At 39.6% G+C, this 24,341-nt stretch overlaps 1 protein-coding gene and 1 long non-coding RNA gene across 7 annotated transcripts in view; one reads left to right on the forward strand and one right to left on the reverse strand.

The window, feature by feature from the left end:
- The window catches only part of RNF38 (ring finger protein 38), a 66,902-nt gene extending 56,965 nt beyond the window's left edge, over nt 1-9,937 (reverse strand). For 2 of the 6 annotated variants that reach the window (XM_012769950.2, XM_012769948.2), the window contains exon 1: nt 9,782-9,937. Coding sequence is in view for 2 of the 6 variants with exons in the window: in XM_012769945.3 (XP_012625399.1) it covers nt 8,905-8,913 (9 nt within the window). In the remaining 4 variants the exon portion in view is untranslated. The other 4 variants (XM_012769949.2, XM_012769946.2, XM_012769945.3 and 1 more) reach the window with 2 other exon arrangements.
- On the forward strand, nt 9,710-10,419 carry LOC142874296 (uncharacterized). Its single transcript, XR_012922113.1, has 2 exons — nt 9,710-9,797; nt 10,142-10,419. It is a non-coding gene; the product is annotated as an uncharacterized LOC142874296 (long non-coding RNA).
- The last annotated feature ends 13,922 nt before the right edge of the window (nt 10,420-24,341 follow it).

Genomic DNA, 24,341 nt, shown 5'->3' on the forward strand with positions numbered 1-24,341 from the left:
AATCAAAACCACAATGAGATATCAGTTAACTCCAGTGAGAATGGCTTTTATCAAAAAGTCCCCAAACAACAAATGCTGGCGTGGATATGGAGAGAGAGGAACACTCCTACACTGCTGGTGGAACTGCAAACTAGTTCAACCTCTGTGGAAAGCAATATGGAGATACCTCAAAGAGATACAAATAGATCTACCATTTGATCCAGCAATTCCAATACTGGGGATCTACCCAAAAGATCAAAAGTCACTTTATGAAAAAGACTCCTGCACTCGAATGTTTATAGCAGCACAATTCACAATTGCAAAGCTGTGGAAAGAACCCAAGTGCCCATCAATACATGAGTGGATTAATAAAATGTGGTATAGGTATACTATGGAATACTACTCAGCTTTAAGAAACATGGTGATATAGCACCTCCTGTATATTCCTGGATACAGCTGGAACCCACTCTACTAAGTGAAGCATCTCAAGAATGGAAAAACAAGCACCATATGTACTCACCAGCAAATTGGTATTAATGGATCAACACCTAAGTGGACATATAGGAGTAACATTTTTTGGGTGTTGGGAGGTTGGGAGGGGGGAGGAGGGGATGGGTATGTACAACCACAATGAGTAAGATGTGCAACGTTTGGGGGATGGACACACTTGAAGCTCTTACTCGAGGGGGGGGGCATGGGCAATATATGTAACCTTAACACTTGTACCCCCATAATACACTAAAAAAAGCCACAAAAAACAAAAATAAAACTAATACAATGTGTATGTATATAACTAGAGTAAAAAGTATTGTACCACACTCAAGGTAAGTTTATTCTCCGGTATTTTGGCTATATTAATTTGATTATAAAAGATAAAAATTAAGACATTTTTATTTAAGCAGTATGGCAGTTTTTAAAGACTCTATCTGGCGGTAACAGCTAACATCATGCCAGAAACTAAACTGGGCTCTCTGATCTTTACAGACTGCACGTCAGGTTTAGCTGACTTGCTTAAAGTCACATATCTCAGATATACCGAAACCATTAATTTGAACCCAAGTCTATCAGACTCTTAAGATTCATACTCAACCCACTAAACCACCTTGTACTATAAAAGGAACATTCTTCTTTATAATCTAGTTTGATCAGTAACTATCGATTTATTCTACAAGGCCTATTTTAAGTATTTAAAAATAATAAACTTATTTCCTTGTAAACTGTTTGACATAACTTTTCAACTGAGTTCTCCCTCAACTGAAATTACTGAGGTTGTACTATACCTGAAAATTGATACAATTTTATTTTTCTCTAGCCTGGCAATTGTTGAGCATTAAAAAGATCTGGTAATTTCAGCCCTCTCTCAAGCTGCAGCCTGTGAAAAGTCCTGCCAAAGGAAACATACCTGTGACCAGATCTGTAACTCCTAGGACTTCTCATTTTTAATATATTTATATATAACTATATGACTAATTCACCCAGCATAACTGATAAAAGCACTGTTTCATAAGACTAAAGTTTACAAAAAACAGTTTAACCTTTTAAATATCAGCCTACTATTTTAGGAAATCTTTTGTTAAAATGTGGTCTTTTTCTGTTTTGGTAACAATTAACCTTTTTCTTAGAGAGTGTAGTAATTATTTTTGTCATTGTTGTTGAGATAGAGTGTCACTGGGTAGAATGTAGTGATTGTAGCTCACGGTAAGCTCCAAGTCCTGGCCTGTGAGCAATCCTTCTGCTTCAGCCCCCTTAGTAGTAGCTGGGACTAGACTATAAGGCATCCACCACAACGCCAGGCTGGGTTTTGTGGTTTTGTTTATTTTTTTTCCTTTTTGTATTTTTATAGGGTAGAAAGATGCAGTCTCACTGTGCTCAGTCTGGTGTCAAACCCCTGAGCTGCAGCTATCCTCCTGCCTCGGCCTTCTAGAAAGCTAGGATTACAGGCATTAGACACTGCACCTGGCCAAGTATAGTAATTATTAATAGTTATTACACTAAAAGTAACACAGGATTTAAGACCGACCATACACACATTGTCCCAGAACTTGTTTCTTTTAAAATTGCTTCTGATGATACCTTCCTTCATTCATTTACATTTTTCTCATAAATGTGAGATAGCGAATGTGTAGGGTACATGACTTCTAGGCCTAAGGTGCTCAAAGGCCCAAATAGACTCCTCAAAAATTGTCCTATTCTCCAGAAAAAAAAAGTTATTGTTTCTAGCAGTATACCAAGTAGTCGAAAGCACTCAAACAGCCTAACATAAAAGGGGAAAACAAAACATTAGATGGGGAGTCAGGTGCTCAGTCACCTGTAATAAGCCCTTACTACTCTAGGTCCACAAATGGGCATCTATAAAATAAAGTCAAACACAAATGATCTAAAAATCCAAATATTCTCACTGCTTCCATGATGGTAAATGTTAATCTCTTGGAGAATAAATGGGTAGATTTTACCAACAGTGTAAAAAACACATCTAATTTTTGAGTTAGTAATCTTTACTCTGATAAATTCTCAGGTTATACTCTAAAATACTGGAAAAGCCACATGCACAAATATGTTCACCAAAGCACAATAACAGCAACAACTTAAAAGGGAACTGGAAGTAACCTAAATGTTTAATAATTAAGTATTTGCTAAGTAAAATTATGGTATACTTGCTTGGTGAACTAATATGCAGCCATTAAAAAGCAACAATGGGCCTGGCACAGTGGCTCACGCCTGTAATTCTAGCTCTCTGGGAGGCCGAGGCAGGAGGATTGCTCAAGGTGAGGAGTTCGAAACCAGCCTGAGCGAGACCCACCCCCCGTCTCTACTAAAAATAGAAAGAAATTAATTGGCCAACTAAAAATACATAGAAAAAATTAGCCAGGCATGGTGGTGCATGCCTGTAGTCTCAGCTACTTGGGAGGCTGAGGCAGAAGGATCACTTGAGCCCAGGAGTTTGAGGTTGCTGTGAGCTGGGCTGACGCCAGGACACTCTAGCCTGGGCAACACAATGAGACTCTGTCTCAAAAAAATAAAAAGTAGCAACGAAAGAAAAACCACTCCTATCAAGGGAGGAAACAAAATTATTTAAATACCACGATCAAAACTGAGGTTAAATATACATGTGACCTTATAAATTCAAGATAAAAGTTATCTTAGACCATTAGGAAAAAAACTAGGAATTCCCTCTAAAGATTAAAGGGTTAACCAAATCAATGAGGTAACCTAAGCATACTCTCAGGAAAACACACTGAAGCTCCATGTCCTATTTAGCACACATTACTAGCATTTAGAAGGGTGCATGGCATATACAGGCACTCAACTCTTTATTGAATAATAGAAATAAAAGAATAATCTTCCAAGCTAATCAACTGATATAACAGCCTGCCTTTCTGGTTCACGTAACCAGTTTCCTTATGAATCTAGTTAACAACGAGATAGGCTAAAAGCTAAAGCTTTGATCAGGGAAGGAGAAGAGACCTGATTTGCTTCCTTGCAGATCATACTCAATGGAGTCAGTGGTGGCCTGTTAAGTCCATGCCACCCTACTGAGGCAGGAAAAATCATTAACATATTGACATTTGCTGTGTTTCTTGCTAGGATTTTTTTCCTATCCTGAGAATGAACCAGCACCAAAATGCTCCCTTGCCTTTGAGGAGAGTTGCGTCACTGGGACAAATCTGTTTCCTTTGCTTTTATTTGCTGGGAACAGAGTTCTCTGAAAGGATTTTGCTACTGTGGAGTGGGGAAGAAGACCTTACAAGTATGAATGTGACTGTGTCCATTGGAGCCATGCCAAAGGTAAGCCTGAATGGGCACAAGGATCTTGGGATGACAGAAATGTTCTAAAATTAGATTGGAGTGATGGCTGCACAACTCTGTAAATTTAACAAAAATAATCAAATTGAATGGAATACATTTTATAGTATGTAAATTATAACTCAATAAAGCTCCTTTAAAAAAAAGCTTTAATCAACTTTGTGTATACTGATGATTAAAAATAACAATCAAGAGCCAGATCCTGGAAAGCTGAGGTCCAAACATGGGATAGTGGTGACCCTTGTAGATGGATTACCCTTTGAGATTTAAGACAAAATTTCTAAGTCATTCCTCTCTAAGCTTCAACAATTCACACACACAAACAGCACATGAAAAAGACTAAAAGGAGGTAATAGAAGAGATAAAAATCATTTTATCACCTTTACACAACTGTCATAATTTACTTCTCTAATTAAAAAAAAATAATTTTGAAAAGCCAGTAGGCAGTATTAGGAGAAAATCATTAAGGACTGGTACTACCTATGGAGGGGAGGGTCTCATTACTGCCCAACACTGGGACAATCATTTTTTTTTTTTTTCTGTTTCTATTTTTTTATTCTTTTAAAATTTTTTTTTTTTCTTTTGAGACAGTCTTGCTCTGTTGCCCAGGCTAGAGTACAGTGGTGTTATCATAGCTCACAGCAACCTCAAACTCCTGGGCCCAAGCGACTCTCCCGTCCCAACCTCCTGAGTGGCTAGGAGGAGGCTATTATACCAGGCTAATTTTTCTATTTTTTGTAGAGATGGGGTCTTACTCTTGCTCAAGCTGATCTCTACCTCCTGACCTCAAGCAATCCTCCCACCTTGGCCTCCCAAAGTGTTAGGATTACCGGTGTGAGCCACTGCACTAGGCCCTAATTTTAACAAAATCTGACATTCCATTTTTAAAATATTTTAAAGCAGACGCCCCAAAGTCATGTAAAATATTGAAATAATATAGTAGCAATAGGCTTAAACTTTAAAAGACAATTCTAAAAATTTCTCTCTAGTTCATATTAACTTTAAAAATATATCCATGTAGATTTTGGTTTCTTAAGCAAAAAAAATAAATATATATATCCATGAACTATGCTATATCTAAGATATTTTTTGAGAGTTTAAAAGATTACTTCATCCAACTAATTTCATATTGGTATAGAATTAAAAATAACTATTAACATTAACCAAAGTACCAAATTAGTATCAGATTAAACCTGACTTTATGATTATTTTTTAAATATTAAAAGAGGGACTAATAAAAACAGTAAATTTGATATGTTGTTTTCAGCTAATCAACTTTGGCCAAAGTGCAAATTCTCCTTGCTTTGAGGATACTTTCTCTTGAATTTAAAAAAAGGCAGGGGAGGGGGGGTGGCTAACATCTTCGTCTTTCTGCTAATTTCTCTTCCCAAAGAGAAGGGTCAGTTCTGTTATGTCTAGCCCATGTTGTCCCCTGACCAGCAGCATCAGCATCACCTGGAAACTTGCTAGACAGGTATATTCTTTGGCCTGTCCTAGACAAAATGAATCCGAAACCCTGCAGGGTGGGACCAGAAATCTGTGTTTTAACAGGCCCCCCAGGTGATTCTAAAGAATATTAAAGTGAGAGAGCTGCTGTCCTGGCCTAGAGATGACTGGCAATCTGTACACCTGAAGGAGCTAGCCCCCACTTCCCCGAAACTGTGGTCAGTGAAGGTTTAGAAGAAACACCCCCACCATTCTCAAGGCAGACCTGCTACATTCCTCCAGAAATGTTTTTCCTGACCCCCAAATCCCAGTCAAGTGCCTCTACAGATCTCTCCCCTTGTCAGAGTACATATGGGACAATCATTTTTAAAAGCAAATTATTATTCTCATTCTTGAGTTAAGGCCAACAACAAACTAGACCCATATCTTTCTGGGAGCAAAAAGAACCAAGGTCCTAGGCTGGCACGGTGGCTCACACCTGTCATCCTAGCACTCTGGGAGGCCGAGGGGGGGCAGACTGCCCAAGGTCAAGAGTTCGAAACCAGCCTGAGAAAAAGCAAGACCCTGTCTCTACTATAAATACAAAGAAATTAATTGGCCAACTAATATACATAGAAAAAAATTAGCGGGGCATGGTGGTGCATGCCTGTAGTCCCAGCTACTTGGGAGGCTGAGGCAGTAGGATTGCTTGAGCCCAGGAGTTTGAGGTTGCTGTGACCTAGGCTGACGCCATGGCACTCACTCTAGTCTGGGCAACAAAGTGAGACTCTGTCTCAAAAAAAAAAAAAAAAAGAACCAAGGTCCATGAAAATGACCTAAGGCTCCCCAACTGCCTTTTCTCAGTCCACAGTACCATAAAGTAATGGGAAGGGAGAGGGAAACTATACACATTCAAGTATCTCCTATACCCATTATATGTACAGAGAAGGTGGCAATAAAGTTTAGGAAAAATAAGAGTTACACATATTTTCTAAAATTTTCTTTCCTTCCCTTCCACAATCCAGATTTGCCAGCACAATGATGTTTCTCCCCTCAAAGAAGTGTCTAAAATCATTTTACTCAGGCTGGTAACCTCTAAGAATTATATGGATTTGGAAAATACATGGACCATGACTAGTTCAAATCAATACAAAAATTATGTAAATATGCACACATATACATATATATACTCATATAAAATTGTGGGTTTCACAATAGTTGAAAAGATGAGCCATAACAGCTCTTTATCATTTTCTTATTAAATAATAATCATAATTCAAATACTTATCACATGTCTGCCCGGTGCTGGATGCTGTGAATACAATGGGAAAAACAAACAGTCCTTGCCCTCAAAGAGATTCAGTCTGGGCCGGGGGCGTGGTGGCTCACGCCTGTAATCCTAGCACTCTGGGAGGCTGAGTCAGGTGGATTGCTCAAGGTCAGGAGTTGGAAACCAGCCCGAGCAAGAGTGAGACCCCATCACTACTATAAATAGAAAGAAATTAATTGGCCAACTAATATATACATATATAAAAAATTAGCCGGGCATGGTGGCACATGCCTGTAGTCCCAGCTACTCGGGAGGCTGAGGAAGGAGGATCGTTTGAGCCCAGAGATTGAGGTTGCTGTGAGCTAGGTTGACTCCATTGCACTCACTCTAGTCTGGGCAACAAAGCAAGACTCTGTCTCAAAAAAAAACAAAACAAAGAGATTCAGTCTGGTGGAAGACAATTAACAGGAATTAAATGAGGACAATAGGACCCCATAAGCTACACCTAGATACAGGTGAGAAAGTAAGGTATTCAGGTCCTTTAAAAAGGAGAAGATCTGAGCCAGGCTCAGCAGGAGGCTGAGGAGATAGGGGTTGTGCCCAGGAGTTCAACACCAGGCTGGTCAACATAGCAATATGCCATCTCTGGAAAAATAAAATTAAATTTAAAAAGATTTAAAAATAAAAAAATAAAAAGGAAAAGATGTAGGAGTTGAGGGGCAAAGAGACTGTGGACATAACCCCTCTTCTTCATCTGTTTGCTCCAAATTTCTCTCTCCCTAATTTGTTGAGTTCAAGCATTTGCTCTATCTCCTCTAGATAAACAGTGTCATGTTAGTTATTTAACATTTGCTGATGAATGAACTAGACAAGAACTACACCATCTAAATGCATGTTTACAATCTGTTCACTGTCTCCAGAGAAAAAGCAAACAAGTCATGAGGTAACCAAAGTAGAAGAGAAGTGTAAATTGTCTGAGATACGTGCTTAATAGAAAACAATCAGAAAACTAGAAAGTAGACCCACATACTATGCAACAACCAAGACTAATCAACAACTACCTTTCCTGCAAGGTGAATTACAAGGTGGTGATGGCCTGAACCAAACTAGGATCAATACAAACATAGAGAAACAGATGTAATAAACTAGAAGACATAGGTAATCCTGACAAATTATCTTTCCATACTGATCAAGTATTTAATTGTTTTAGAAACTTAATTTCTCACCCATACTTCCCACTCACAGATTCAGAAGAAGTAAAAAATGAGGACCATTAGAAACAGCCTGAGGATGTATTATGAGTTAACTAAAAGCTTCACCCAATGTTGTTAAGAGAGAGACAATAGATCTACAATATGATGCTAACACATTCAGCTATGTCTGACTATGCCATCCTGTTTACTCTTCATCAAAAGTCAGGTTACTTTACTAGACAAAACTTTCAATACTTATCCAGATTAATACTTGCCAATTTAGCCATAAAAACAGAATGGGAATAAAAATTATAGCCAGTATAGAAACACAAACTGCCTTCTAGAATCAGAGAAGATAGCAGAGGTGGAAGGTGGAAGCACAGAGATCATTTAAGTGCAACTTTCTATTTTACAAATGAGGGTCTGAGATCCACATGGCCAGTTGCTGGCAGAACTTATTCAACTATAGCCTCTAAGGCCTTCAATTATCTTAGAAATAAGCAAATTATAGAAATCAACTTGAAATTGAACCCCCTATAATGAGCAGATGTAAGATTAGGTTTTCAAAAGGCGAAATATATTAAACTAGTATATTTATAAACCAGCAAGAAATGGAGAAAGGGGTATATGAAGTGATATAATTCCCAGATAAAATTCATGAGAAATTTCATCTTTTTATTTCAAGGGTGTCCCAGCTTCCTGCACATGATCTGACACCTATACATATTTGGTTTGTGTATTGTTACTTCTACAGATGTTCTATTTCTTCCCTTAGACTATGTTCCCCAAAGATAGAACAATTTTACTCTGAAAAACTGTGTGAATGTGTTTTTTGAGCCTACATACATGGGTTGCTTGCTGTTGAAAGGAGTTTATGGTAAACGCGGTCACTACAATAGTACTTGCAATCAAAGCCAAATAGGATTCGGCAGACTTGCAATTCTAAGGTAACAAACGATTGTGTATTAGCGTTGAATACATTTAAATTTTTACAGTTGAGTCCACCTCATAGGAAATGACAATTCATATGATGCTAGTGATAATTATATACAAGTATTCGTTTCTATTTATGGTAGTAGATTAGCATACTCAACTTTTACTGGATAAGAGCACACACATCATTCTTGCAACACAAAGAAAAGTGCTGTCCCTTACAAGCTGTACACACTAAAACAAAAACTTTATTCTCTTTGGCCCTCAATAACCTAAAAAATTCCCATTTCAAAAACCAACCTCTCTCATTCTTCAGCCCTGAAAGGAAGATTTCCATCCCCTGAGAACAAAACGCAGCCTGTCCAGAAACCCGTGGAAGTAGAAGGACGCAAGAGAGGACCCTTCTGACCGGGTTCTGCGTTCTCTCGAGTGACATCATTTCACCTGCGCCCCGGCAAAAAGGGAGGGAGAGAGCGAGGCCATCTGCCAGGCAGCGGCCGGCCGGCAACTCCCGCTGACTGCGGCTGCACCTCCTCCCCACCGCGGAAACAAAGAGCGCCGGGCAGCCGGGCCAAACCTTCCCCGGTCGCCAGGCGCGGATCCACGGGTTCCCAACGGCCCGCAGCCCGTCCCGCCCTCGCGCTGGAGCCAACGGCCGCAGCAGCCAGTACCTGAGAGCGGAGGCTCCGCCCTGCGGGGCTGCTCCCGCGGCTCCTTGTTGGGCCGCCGCCTCCTATTGTGACTGTTCGCCCAGCCTGCGGCCAGCTCGCCAGATCCGTTGTCCCCGGGCCTCGTCACCCCTGGAACCCGGGCTCCGACTGCGGCGCTGTCAAGGCGCTTCCTTCCTCCCGGCACCATCACACGCGCCTCGCCAGGAAACGAGGGCTGCACGCCCGGAGCTGACAAAGCCGGCTAACGCGTCGGAGGCTTCATCCTCTCTGCCCCTACGCCCCAACCGCCCGAGCCTCGGCACCGTCCCACACTGCCGCACGAGGGGGCCCCGCCCCGCCGCACCCGGCCTCCGCGCTCGCGGACCAGGGCTCGCCGCGCGCCGGCGCACTGGCCTCCGCTGCGCGCGCAGGCTACGCCCCTCGCCTCTAGGCCGCAAGATGCGCGAGCGCGGCCCTCCTACTCCTCAGCTTGGGGTCCCCCACCCCGCCCCCTCGCCAGCACGAACCTAGCGAGCCCTGAATGTGAGTCCGCCAGAGCGCTCCTCCACTTCCCCCTCGGCTGGGCTCCGCGCGCCAAGCCCCCTTTGTTTCCACCTCGCGGGGGAGGGGGCAGGGCTGCGCGCGTCCTGGCGCGCGACTCGGACTAGTTCCGGCAACAGAGCCCTCGCGCAGCGCCACTGCGCAGCCCCGCCCCGGCCCGCCCCCAGCGCCCACAGCGCCCACAGAGGCCGCTGCTTCGTCTGCGGGCAGCGGGGCCATGTATCCTACTTTGTGCAAATCTTATCTCCCTAAATTGTTGCTATTGTTCTGTGCCTCCTACGTCCAAAACTCAGCAAACAGTAACTAACCTCACTTAATTTTCACAGTATAACATGTATTCGTGTGGCTCGAGACGTGCGAATTTTTACTGCTGTAGCCGGAAGTGTCTCACAATGGAGCAAGCAGGTTCTAACCCAACTTGTCCGACTCTACGGCTTCATTAAGCCCAACAGTCAGTTGTTCAGACCTTGCGGGGGTTGAGAAATGAGATTAGGATGAGGATTGAAGCCGCCTTGGCTTCTGTCCTGTTCATCACATTCAACATCCAAGAGAGGAAGAAAGACGATTCATAAAAGCACAATAAATACAAGGAAAAGATAGTTAAGTGGAGTTAAGAAGAGAGGGCAGTCAAGGCTACCTCATAGAAGAAGTGGGCTTTTTAAAGCTGATAGAAATCAGATGAATCCTACAAGGATATTGATATTTTAGGGTGATGGAGCAAAATTATTAAGGACAAGTCAGAAAACCCAAGTTCTAGTTCTCTTGGCATTACTTAAACCAGTCAGTCTCCTTCCCTCTCTGGGCCTCAGCTGCATCCAGTAGAAAATGGGGGAATCAGACCAAAATATTTCAAGTCCCTCTGGACCTTGTACATTCATTCTATTTATGAGTAACAGTATATGGTAATTATTTGTGTACATTTGTTTCCCATATCAGACTGAGCACGGGACTCTTGTGACTCTGTAACCCCAAGGCCCAACAAGACTAGTGCCTGAAACAACAGCAGGTGCTTAGCAACTGCTGCATCACAGTTCCAGCAATAACATCACAACTTTGACAATTCCAGGACAAAGGGAAGCTGGAATGAGATAACAGGCCCCAGCCTGTTATCTACCCCAGCCCCACACCTCCCATTATGTAGCCCAGTTATCTAGCTGACTCTCCCTGAAAGTAGCCAATTTAGATATGATTATATCAAAATTTTAAAGTTTCTTGGTATCAAATGCCAACCATACCATGAGATGCATCCAATGCAATTATTTCTAACTTCTGGATCCATCACAGCTCCCACTCTACTGCTGTGGACTCACTTTATATTATAGATCTTCCACCAGAATCTGATCTAAAAAAGCTTCCTTACATAATGCAGACTACCCTGAAACAACTTTTCTTGCATGCTTAGTTATGGGCTATGTAATGAGAGAAGAAGAAAACTGGGTAAGAGGAGGCAAATTACCATTTGGGAGCTGTTGGCTTAAGAAAAGAGGCAGATACCTCAAGTGCTGACTCTCAGCAGCAAAAATCTATGACAATTATACAGGGTTCCTCATCCCTAAGTTTCAGCAACTCCTCCTGGGGGCTTCAGTCAACCTTTGTGAGACAAACTCCTTGAGAATCTCTCAAATGGTTACAATCTTAGCTATCTGGGGGCTTCACCTAGGAAGCCTGTCTAGATGTAAACAATGCTGTCACAACCCCAGGTTGGACAGTTTGAAATTTGTACTATAATTTTTTTCTCTAATTGGGTTTCTTAACCAAAAAATCAGGAGCCATGCTAGGAACACCCAATGACTAAATAGGCTATTAGGATGGGCCACTTGTGACAACCTAATGTGATAGGGGTTAAAATTATATTTTAATACCAGATTAGTTGTTCAACTACAGTTCTGCCAAAATTTTATTTGATATTTGTCCACAAAGGTGGAAAGTCTTGTTGGTGAGGCATCTACTAAAACTTTCTGCAATGATGGAACCATCATGCTGCACCATCCAAAGGCAGCCACTAGTTACTAGCTACATGTGGCTACTGAGCACTTGAAATGTGGCTAGTGCAACTAATGAATTGTCCAGGACCAGTTTTAAAAGCCACCTATGGCTAGGGGGCTGAGCAGCATTTGTAGGAAAAGCAGCTGCTTGTGGCAAGAGCTATTTGAAAGTCTGGCTCCAAGGATGCCCTTTATAAAGGGTAAGTGACAGGCCGATGCGGTGGCTCACGATGCGGTGGCTCACGCCTGTAATCCTAGCACTGTGGGAGGCCGAGGTGGGCGGATTGCTGGAGGTCAGGAGTTTGAAACTAGCCTGAGCAAGAGCGAGACCTGTCTCTACTATAAATAGAAATAAATTGGCCAACTAATATATATATAGAAAAAATTAGCCAGGCATGGTGGTGCGTGCCTGTAGTCCCAGCTACTTGGGAGGCTGAGGCAGCAGGATTGCTTGAGCCCAGGAGTTTGAGGTTGCTGTGAGCTAGGCTGACGTCTCGGCACTCACTCTAGCCTGGGCAACAAAGTGACACTCTGTCTCAAAAAAAAAAAAAGTTGCCCTGGCTTCTGGAAGAAAAAAAGTGTCTGTATTATCTCTGGCCTTTTGAATTTCCATAGAAATTTTAGAATCAGAGAGAATGAAAGGAAACAAAAAGAGAAGGAAAGAATGAAAGGAAAAGGAAAGAACAAGCCAACTTGCTGGGATTTTTATTGTGGCTGCATTGAATCTACAGATGAATTAAGGGATACTAGTATCTTCACAATATTGAATCTTCCAATTTATAAGCATATTTACCTAGACCTTTAATTTTTTTTCAATAATGCTTCACAGTTTTCTGTAGAGGTCTTATACATTTTTCATTCTTAAGTTTATTAGGGTTTTTATATAATTATTAAATCTAATAGTTTATCTCAATTTTTTGAGTTTTCTATACACACAATCTTGTTTAAATCCTGTCTATTTGGTAGAAAATAATGACTGTTCAATTTCTTTCCAACACATACTCATTTTTTTGTCTTACTGCACTGGCTAGGATCTAGTACAGAGCTAAACAGACATGGTTGAGAGCAGGCATCTTTGCCTTATCCCAAAATCTCAATGGAAAAACATTCAACATTTAAAAGTATGATGTTTGTAGTGGGTTTTTCTTTTTCTTGGTAGATCCCTTTAGTAAATTAAGGGAGTTCTCTTCTATTTCTAATTTGTTAAAAGTTTATCATAAGTGGATGTTTAATTTTATTAAAGTTTTCTGCATCTGAGATAATCATGATTTTTCTGTTAATGTGTGAATTAGATTGACTGGTTTTTGGATGTTAGGCCACTTTTACATTCCTAATAAACCCATTTTAGTCTTATTATTAACCTTTCTATACAATGGTGGATTTGGTTTGTTTATGATTTTTACATCTGTGTTCTTGAGATTAGCAGTAATTTTCCATTTTTGTAATGTCTTTGGTTACAAAGATTTATACTAGCCTCATAAAATGAATCAGGAGTATCTTTTTTCTATTCTCTAGAAGCATTTTTGTAAGATTCACTGGTTAGCCAACTGAACTTGAAATCAAATTTCTTTAGATTTCCTGTCTTTTCTTTATTTCTAACTAGAGAAAACAACTATAACCTTAGGACATATGTAAAAAGATCTCATTCTGAAATTCACAATCTACTTCTAGAGACCATCTTCAAATCTTCTGAATTTGAAAGGTAGTGCAGCTGGAAATATATTTTCAAGCACACTACAAAGCAATAATTATAAACAAATTTTACTTAAGTGCTATTAATATTTTGTCAAATGGTAAATATGAAATTTATTTTTGTGATCAATTTTGCATTTCTAAACATCAAGGAATATCTAAATGGTTATCTGAAGGACCTTTTTACAGAAAAAGTTGCCTCTGAGGCTGGCTATCTTTCTTATCCCTTCACACACTTCTATTAACACCTTACAGAATTTATTAAATGTCTATTTCCCTCTATTAAACTGTAAGCTCTTTTAGGGCAGGTCCCATTTCTGCTTTGTATATCACTCATACCCACACATTGGGGGAATGAAGGATGGTTGAAAATAGAAAAGAGGCCATCTCCTGTTTTAAGAGATTGAAAGGCATGACTGAAGAGCTGTAGATAAAGAATCACTTATTCATCAGGCAGCCATTTTATTTTTTTTTTTTAACATAAAGAATCACTTTTTCAGATGCTGAAGAACCATTCACACGTAGAGAAAATGCCAAAGTAGATGTTGGGTAGAGAATGGCCTTCCAGTTGGAAGTCCCTGACCTCTACTTTTTAAAAAATTTATTTACTTATTTTTTTATTATTTATTTTCTTATTATTTCACATTCAAAAGGCCTGAGCAATGACCTCTACTAATGAGAAGGCAGTTCCCCACTAGTTAACACTGTCAGGAATAGGGTTGTTCTGCCATCACATCCACTGCCAAGTGTCCTGACTGTAACCTCATTCCAACAGCCCCAACCTCTATTGCTAAATTACTGGCCTCTCCTATGTGTTCTAAAACAACATTAATCACCCTGCCTTGCAACTTTTTATTTACTTAACTTTTTTGCCCAATAGACAGTAAACTCCTTGAAGCCAAGGACTAAGCCTCACTGGATCTGGCAAAGGTTTAAGCACATGCCATGTGCTTAATAAAGAGCTCAATTAATGACATACAAATATTTCACAGCAGTGGTAATTCCATTTTTCTCAATAGGTCAATTCCCAAGGAGAAATGGGGCACAAAAATAGAGGAAGGTGGGCAGCGAAGAGCAAAAAGGATGCGAAAATTAAATTTCAAAATTTTCCATGAAGCTAACTCTGTTTACTTTGGTCCCTAAAAGTTTCTTTCTTGCACTAAACCCAGCCAAAAAGACTTAATAAGATGAAGACACACTGAGGGGAAATGTGTATTGGCTGAACAGTATTCAGGCTATGCAGCATCTACAAGCATGCCAAGACATGATCTACTACAAAACATTCAGCATAAGCAGTTTCACCCAGAAGTGTTAATGACACCTGTCAAAGCAGAGACAAGGTTAATCAGCAGCAGCTGCCAGCTATAACTGCTAGAGACCAGAAGAGGGCAGCAAAGACTCACCCAATCCAAGCCTCCCAGTTATCTGGCTTAGGGGTGGGAGAGTGGTCAGGTTGCAAGGCACAAGTGAGAAATGACAGAAACTGAACCATGGCAGCAGGGATGACAGAGGGAAAAGCTCTCATGGTAGTGAAAGGCTAAAGCAGATCCAGATGAAAAGCCATCAGCCAGGAAGGTGCTCAAGAGGGAAGAATGAATAAATCTTAAGTGCCTAGGATAAGCTGAGTCAGAAAAAGAAAAATAGAGACTCATACCAAATCAGAAGTGGAGGGCAAAGGTATAAATAAAGCAAGCATTGCATACCACAACATATTCAATCTTTAGAGCAGGGCAAATGGGCAGGAGCTGACCCTGAGGTGATAAGGTCTTCCCTGTGTGGCCTGCCTTTGAAGCTGAGCTCTTGCTTATTCTGTTCTGGAGAATAGAAAGCACGTTGGGAACAATTGCTGCTATGACTGTCATTGTAATAGTACTCCAGCAGATTAATCTCAAGAGAAATCATATAGTTTTTTACCAAATCCAATGGACAGCCAGAGGCACAGAAAAAAAGTTAACCACACACAGATCTAGGTTATTCTTTTCAACAAAGCCTATTATTTCATTGTTAGTGATGAACTATCTCTTATTTTTAAAATCCTGTATTACATTTAGGTCGTTTTCAGTGTTTTACCATTACAAGGATATTGTGAATATTCTTGTACATACATATAGTTTGGAATGTATTTGAAAATATATCCATAAAGTAAATTTCTAGCAGTGGAACTGCAGGTTCAGAGGTTATGTATTTGTTTTTCAAAATTTTGAGGTATATTGCTAAATTGCCTCCTAAAAGTCTGCACCAAATTTACTCCAACTAACACTAAGTGAAAGTAGTTCAGAGTCAACCCTGGTGTGCTCAAGGAACTCCCAGAGGTAAGATAAGCTGATCCTCTGGACAACAGCAGGCCAAACACTAGGGAGACAGAAACCCTGAAGCCAAACTTGGGCCAGTATACTTTGAAAGCAGCCATATTTCATAACCAGCTTTAAGTTCTCTTTGTTATAATGACCTTCTGTCAAATCCCTGAACCTTTACTGTAGTCTCATTAAATGCCATAGCCTAAGAACTGGGCTCAAACTTAAGCCAAAGTGACAACAGAGAGAATAGCAACTGCTTAGGAAAGCTGGTGACCAACAGACAGACCCTGGGTCCAAAGACTGGCTGGAAGGGCAAGCAAACATCAGAAAAGATAGATACCTGGAAGTCCCAGAAACACCAGGGGAGGAAAGCCAGCAACAAGTGCAGTTAAAAGAAACAAGGGCTCAAATCATTAAGAATTGAGCATTACAGGAAAATATAATCTAAAAATCTGATGAAACAGGGACTTACTTTCATGGGTTATACTTATATAAGTGCTTGAAGAAAATAAATGATGGGATAAGCACTGATTAAGAAACAGAAACACAGACAACTAGCTTTGGGGAGGCGCAGCTGAAAAGAGACATAGGAATGAAAAAAAGTCTTAAAAAGTTTAAGATGCAAGCCGGGCGCGGTGGCTCACGCCTGTAATCCTAGCTCTTGGGAGGCCGAGGCGGGCGGATTGCTCAAGGTCAGGAGTTCAAAACCAGCCTGAGCAAGAGCGAGACCCTGTCTCTACTATAAATAGAAAGAAATTAATTGGCCAACTGATATATATATAAAAAATTAGCCAGGCATGGTGGCTCATGCCTGTAGTCCTAGCTACTCGGGAGGCTGAGGCAGAAGGATCGCTCGAGCCCAGGAGTTTGAGGTTGCTGTGAGCTAGGCTGATGCCACGGCACTCACTCTAGCCTGGACAACAAAGCGAGACTCTGTCTCAAAAAAAAAAAAAAAAAAAAAAGTTTAAGATGCAAGAAATATTAGAATGTTCTCTTAAAGGACCTGACCACAGGAATGTCTTGTTACTTCCACTATGTTTCATGAGGAAGAGTTTCCTTTAGGGAATTCTGGTGGGTCTCATTTACCTGATAGTCATATAATCTGCTCAAAATACCACACCCTGCTTTAGATTCTAACATCTGGCATTCATGAAATGTGACCAGCTCACTGAACTGCCAGTGTCCTCACAGTAGTTTCCCCTGATGATACACTTTTAGGGCCCTGCCTAACTTGAGTGGTTTTGCAGACATTTGTGATATATGGCACATCTCCACAAACCCTGCATCCTCTTGCCCGCCCATGCCACTTTTTACAGGCCTTTCCAGACTTTATCTAAAAAGAAGGAAATGTGTTACCCGAGCAGAATTCTAATTTGTATCACAAAAAAGAAATCATAACTTTGAATAAAAACCCTTAAAGCAGTGCAACTCTTTGTAAATATAAAAGTTAAGCTCCCACAGAAAGCTTATTTATCTTCCCTCTGCTTGCTTGTTCCTGTTACAACAGTATCTCATAAATAAAAACAAAATAAACTTAGCAGGCCATGACATTTCAAAGGGCAAAAAAATGTCAAATAACAATAATCTCAAAATATCTGAGATTATATGATAGTTCTAATCACCTCAGATATTTCACAATAAAGCAAGATGAGAATCTATTTAAAAAACAATTGGATCACATAATACCATATGCCAAATCCATTCCAGGTAGATAAGAAAGGATAATATAAAATTAACAAAACTTAGAAAATACAAGTAAATATCTGAATGGAGACAGATTTCCTAAACACAAAAGCAACGAAACATATTACAAAGGAATACATCAATAGATTTGTTCCCCAAATAATTTTAAATTTCTGCACAGGAAAAAAATTAATTGAAAATTAAAAGGCAAGCTGAAGAAGTCTTTGCAAATATGACAGCTGATTAATGTCCTTACACAAAGTGACAGGAAAATAAGAATATCCCCAAAGAAGAGAAAAATATGCACAAAATGGCACAATTTAACAAAAAACAATACAAATGACTAATGAACAAATGAATATATGAAAACCTATAAATCCTTAGTAGTTATCCAAGAAATACACATTAAGACAATTGGACACCATTTCTCATCAATCGTATTCACAAAGTAAATGACATAAGGATATATTCAATGATGTCAGCAAGAAGTAGGACATTCTTATATAGTATACAAGTGGAAGCAAAACCTGATACATATGAATGTGTGAAAAAATATAAAAAAGGGACAAAAGACTGAAAAATGTCCATATCCTTGGACTCAGTAATTCTACTGTAATAATACAAGCTCAAGAAATAATCTAAAACTTATTACAGTTACAATAATCAAGACAAATACAGACCAATGGAATTTGAATAGAGAGCTCGGAAACAAACCCTTGAATACACAGTTAAATGATTTTCCACAAGGGTGCCAAGATCCTTCAATGGGGAAAGGACAGTCATTTCAATAGCTGGGAGTACTGAATATCCACATGCAAAAGTGTGCAGTTGGATCCCCCCTTATATCATACACAAAAATTAACTAAAAATGGGTCCAAAACCTAAACATAGAACTTTAATAGGGGAAAAGCTTCATTACATTGGATTTGGCAATGATTTCTTGGATATGACATCAAAAGCATAGGCAACAGAAGAAAAAATAGGTAAGTTGGATTAACTAAACACTTTTGTGCATCAAAGGACACATTCAGCAGAGTGAAAAGACAATCTATAGTAGAATGGGTGAAGATATATGCAAAGCATATGTCTAATAAGGGGTTAATATCCAGAATACATGATGAACAACTACAAATGAACAGCAAAAATCCCAACCCGATTAAAAAATGAATAGACATGTCTGCAAGTAAGGTATACAGATGGCCAATAAGCACATGAAAAGATGTTCAACATCATAATCATCAGGCAAGTGCAAATCAAAACCACAATAAGATGCCTACCATTTCACACCCATTAGGATGTCTACTATCAAAAAACAAAACAAAACAAACAAAAAATCCCTAGAAAATAAGTGTTGGCAAGGACATAGAGAAATTAGAATCTTTGTGCACTGCTGGTGGTACTATAAAATGGTGTAGCTGCTATAGAAAATTGAGGCAATTCCTCAAAAAATTAAAAATAGAATTATCACATGATCCAACAATTCCACTTCTGGGTATATACCCAAAAGAACTGAAAGCAAGGTCTTGAAGAGATATTTGTACACCCATGTTCATAGCAGCATTATTTGCAATATTCAAAAGGTAGAAAAAACCCGTGTCCATCTACAGATGAATGGGTAAACAAAATGTGGTATATTAAACAATGCAATTTGTTTAATGGAACAATGGAATTCAGCCTTTAAAAGGAAGGAAATTCTGACATATGCTACAATATGGATGACCCCTGAGGACACCATGCTAAGTGCAATAAATCAGTTACAAAAAGACAAATAGTGTTGAGTCAACACTATTGTACAAGGTACCTATAGTCATCAAATTCACAGAGAAAGAAAGTAGAATGGTAGCTGCCAGCAGCTAGGGGTGCGGTGACGAATGAGGAGTCCTTTAACAGAGTATAGTTTCGCTAACTGAAAAGAGCTCTGGAGATTGCATAACAATGTGAATGTATTATACACTATTGATGTTTAAGATGATGAACTTTGTTATATGTATTTTTCAATTTTTAAAAATAATCTCATCACAGCAGCAAAAGTGATCGTTGAAAAACATAAATCAGATAGTGCCACTCCTTTGCTTAAAATCCTCCAATTGCTTCCTGTAACAGGCAGAATAAAATCTAAATTTCTTTACCTGGTTTACAAAGATCAACATGATCTGGCCCATGCCTACTTCTCCAACTTCATCTCATACCACTCCTACCCTCACCCACCTTGTTTGTGCATATCAACCTTCTTTCTGTTTCCCCAGTATGTCCAGCCTCAGGGTATTTGCACTAGCTATATCCTCTCCCAGGAATGTTCTCCCCATGGCCCTGAGTTTTAAACATGTTCCTCTTACCATTCATATCTTAGCCTAAGTGTCACCTTAAAGGCAATCCTCAACACCCAATCTAGATAGAGTAGCTAACTGCCCAATTACTTGCACAGCACTTATGAGTCTCTGATTATTTACTGGTTTACATATTCAATTTATTTCCTGTCCCTTCCACAAAAAAATAAGCACCCAAAGAATAAGGACCTTCCCTACTGTATCCTGGTGACTCATTAAATACCTGGAGCACAAAATAAATATTTGATGAATGAATAAATGCATAACAGTTTTTCTTAACATGACCTAAAACTCCACAATTAAAGACTGGTTAAATAAATTGCTGTGTATCCTTATGATAGAACATTATACAGCCACTTTAACTGAAGTTTCATGTATATTTAGTGTGCAAACTATATTTTCCAAGGGGGTCATAACAAGTCCTCACACCCTACCTTCTATTCTTATAACATTATGTTGACATTCCTCTGCAGTGGTCCAATTGATATTCCTTCTTGTAAATTTTTGCAGGCCTGTGACTATGTTAGAAGTGACACTTTGTGACTTCTGGAGCTAGGTCATAAAAGGATGTACAGCATCTGCCTGGTCCTCTTGAGACACTCACTCTTAGAATCAAGCTGCCATGCTGTGAGGAAGCCCAAGGCTACACATAGGTGCTTAGGCTGAGAGCCTCTGTTGAAGTCCCAGTTGATAGCCAACACCAACCACCAGACATGAGTGAGGAAGCTAAGATGACTCTAGTGTCAGCTACCATTGGACAGTAACTGCATGACAGACTGTAAGCAAGAGACACCTAGCTAAACAAAGGAAACCCAGGAACCATGAAAGATACCGAAAGCACTTTTGCTTTGCACCACTGAGTTTCAGGGTAATTCATTACATAAAATTAGAAAACAAGAAAAATTAAGTTTGATTTCAACCATGCAGGGAATGCAGAGAAAACTGAGGGAAAATACTATGTTAAGAATAGTTATAGGCCAGGCACAATACAATGGCTCATGTCTGTAATCCCAGCACTTTGAGAGGTGGCGGCAGGAGGATCACTTGAGGCCAGGAGTTTAGGTTGCAGTGAGCTATAAGGATGCCATTGCACTCTAGTGGGACAACAGAGTGAGATCCTATCTCAACAAAGAAAGAAAGAAGGGAAAGGGAAAAGAAAAGGATAGAGATCTATTTAAGGAGGTTAGATTACTTATGATGTAGTCTACTTCTATGTATTTTCCCAATTCCCATAATGTTTTATTTTGTTTTGTTTTGTTTTGTTTTTGAGACAGAGTCTCACTCTATTGCCCTGGCTAGAGTGCCATGGCATCAGCCTAGCTCACAGCAACCTCAAACTCCTGGGCTCAAGCAATCCTTCTGCCTGAGCCTCCTGAGGAGCTGAGCCTACAGGCATGCGCCACCATGCCCCAGCTAATTTTTTCTATATATTTTTAGTTGGCCAATTAATTTCTTTCTATTTATAGTAGAGACAGGGTCTCGCTCTTGCTCAGGCTGGTTTTGAACTCCTGACCTTGAGCGATCCTACTGCCTTGGCCTCCCTGAGTGCTAGGATTGCCAATTCCCATAATGGACATAGTATATTAACTGGAGCATAGGGAAATTTTCATTTTTGTTTTTAAGTACAAGGGGCAGAACAATAAAAGAGGTTTTTAACAGACTTTTCATATACTTATACAGTGAAATCTATATTCAAAGACCACATATAAAAATTAGGTTACTTCAAGAAGATTTAGAAATGGCAAATAAGCATATAAAAAAATGCTCAGCATCATCAGTCAATAGATTAAAATTATTAATGAGACACCCCTTCACATTCACTAGTATGGCTATAATCTAAAACACAGAATTATAATAACCAAAAAAATGTACACAATCCAAATGTCCATCGACTGATAAATGTATAAACATAATGTGTTTTACCTATACAGTGGAATATTATTCACTCATAAAAAGGGATAAAGTACTGATTCATGACATGACATGAACGTTGAAATGATCATGTGAGAGAAGCCAGTTGCAAAATACTATATGTTGTATGATTCCCTTTATATTTAATGTGCAGAATAGGCAAATCCAAAGACAGAAAGATCAGTGGTTGCCAGGATCTGGGGGTAAGAAATAGTGGGAAGTGACTGCTACTAGGTAGGGATTTTTAGGGGGATGATAAAAATGTTCTAAAATTAGCTGGTGGGGACAGTTTTATAATTCTTTGAATATACTAAAAACCACTGATACATACATTGAAGAGGTGAATTTTATGATATATGGATTATATCTAAATAAAGCTGTTACTAAAAAATTTAAAGCATGTTCTCTGATGTCACAGAAACTATTAAGTCAGCTTGCTAGTTGTGTTATTCAAATTCTCTTTATCCTCATTTTTTCCTGTACTGTGATGAACACACCCTCAGGTCCAAGTCATGCCCTTGTGTAATCCCCTCCCATTAAGTGCAGGTGAAACCTGTGCCTTGCTTCTAACCAAAAGAATTATGGCAAAGGTGATAGGATATCATTCCTGTGATTATGTTTCATCATATAAGACTCTACTCAGATGACTGGAGAGATTCTCTTACTGCTCTAGAAGAAGCAAACAGACATGTTGTGAACTGCCTATGGAGAAGATCACATGACAGGTAACTGTGGGCAGCCCCTACGACCTGTGGTTGGCTGGAGGCCAGTAAGAAGCTGAGGTCCTTAGTCACACAGCCAACAGGAAATGAATTCTGCCAACAACCTGAATGAGACTGGAGAAAGTGGATTCTTCCTTAGTTGAGACTCCAGATGAGAATATGGCCCAGCCAACATCTTGATTGTAGCCTTGTGAGACCCTGAGCAGAGGACTCAGTTCAGCCATGCCTGGACTCCTGACCCATGGAAACTGTGAGATAATAAATGTGTGTTGTAAGCAGCTACATTTGTGGTAATTTGATATATAGCAATACAAAAGCAATACACCTCCTGTCGACACACTAACCTCTTAAATGGTGTTCCTACTTCCACAGCATCTGTATACCTCTACAGTTGTGATTTTGTCAATTTCTTCTAGTATTTCTAGAGATTTCTGGCTTAAATACTTGGGGCATGATGGTTGGTGACTGTTCTATTCACTGCACCTTATGCCTTTTGACTCTTTTGTCCAGATGGATAACCTCTGCTTTGAATTCTGTTTAAAAAAAGTAACTCCTGGCAGGGCAGAGTCCCTCACATCTGTAATCTCAGCACTTTGGGAGGCCAAGGCAAGAGGATCACTTGAGGTCAGAAGTTCAACGCCAGCCTGGGCAACACAGTGAGACCCCCCTCTCTACAAGAAATTAAAAAATTAACAGCTAATGCATGCCTATAGTCCTGGCTACTCGAGAGGCTGAGGCAAGAGGATGGCTTGAGCCCAGGAGTTTGAGGCTACAGTGAGCTATGATCAGGCCACTGTACTCTAGCCTAAGTGACAGAGATCTTGTCTCTTAAAAAAAAAGGTCACTCCTGCTTTCTTTTTTGTGTGTGTGTATGCTAGATATATTACCTTTGTCTATCTTTTCTATATCATTTTATTTTAGTTATGTCCCTATGTAAAGCATATCACTAAAATTTTGCTATTAAACCTAGTCTACTATTAAATAGGCAAATTTGACATATTCACATTATAACTGATTAACTTTGCCACATTAGTTTACTTTGTTTTTGTTTATTCATTTTCTAAAGATTTCTAAAATCTTTATTGTATTTTTCATTAACAGATCAAGTTTTCTGTTCCTCTTCATTTTCCTCTTGATTTAAAATTATATGTCTTAGTTGTATTCTACTAGTAGTGAACTTTAATTTTTTAATATTTGAACCATTTTTCTAAAAATATCAAGACTAAAACAATTATATGGATTAGTCCTACTCCCATCACCTTTTAAATAGATAAACACTGCTGAATTTTTAAAAATCTGGTTTCTATCTTAAGCTAGAGTACCTTTCTTCTCATCAAGATACAATGAGGGAACTTTGATATACATACATGTTCCTAAGAAACTGCCTGTAAAACAATTTTCTGTGTGTTGAACTTTTTGTTGTTCTTCTACCAATACTCTTTCAGACTATTAGAGGCCTCAGAGTCTACTACCAAAAGTTTATTGGTCAGGTGCGGTGGCTCATGCCTTGTAATCCTAGTACTTTGGCAGGATGAGGCAGGAGGATCACTCGAGCCTAGGAGTTCAAGACCAGCCTGGGCAACATAGTGAGACCATGTCTTTACAAAAAAAAAGAAAAAAAGAAAAAAATTAGCCAGGTATGGTAGTGCCCACCTATAGTCCCAGCTGCTCAAGAGGCTGAGGAAGGAGGATCGCTTGAGCCCAGGAGTTGGAGGCTGCAGTGAGCTATGATGACACCACTGCACTCTAGCCTGGGCAACAGAGTGAGGGGAGTTCATTATCCCCTTAATTTAGAATTGTAGAGTGCTGGACCTGGCATTAACTTTAGCACCATCTAATCTAAAAATAACAAATAGGTTTTCTAACATACCAACCCAATCTATTGGTCATGACTACTTTGAAAGCCATG

This window comes from Microcebus murinus, chromosome 12 (assembly GCF_040939455.1).
Source record: "Microcebus murinus isolate Inina chromosome 12, M.murinus_Inina_mat1.0, whole genome shotgun sequence".
Lineage (NCBI taxonomy): Eukaryota > Metazoa > Chordata > Mammalia > Primates > Cheirogaleidae > Microcebus > Microcebus murinus.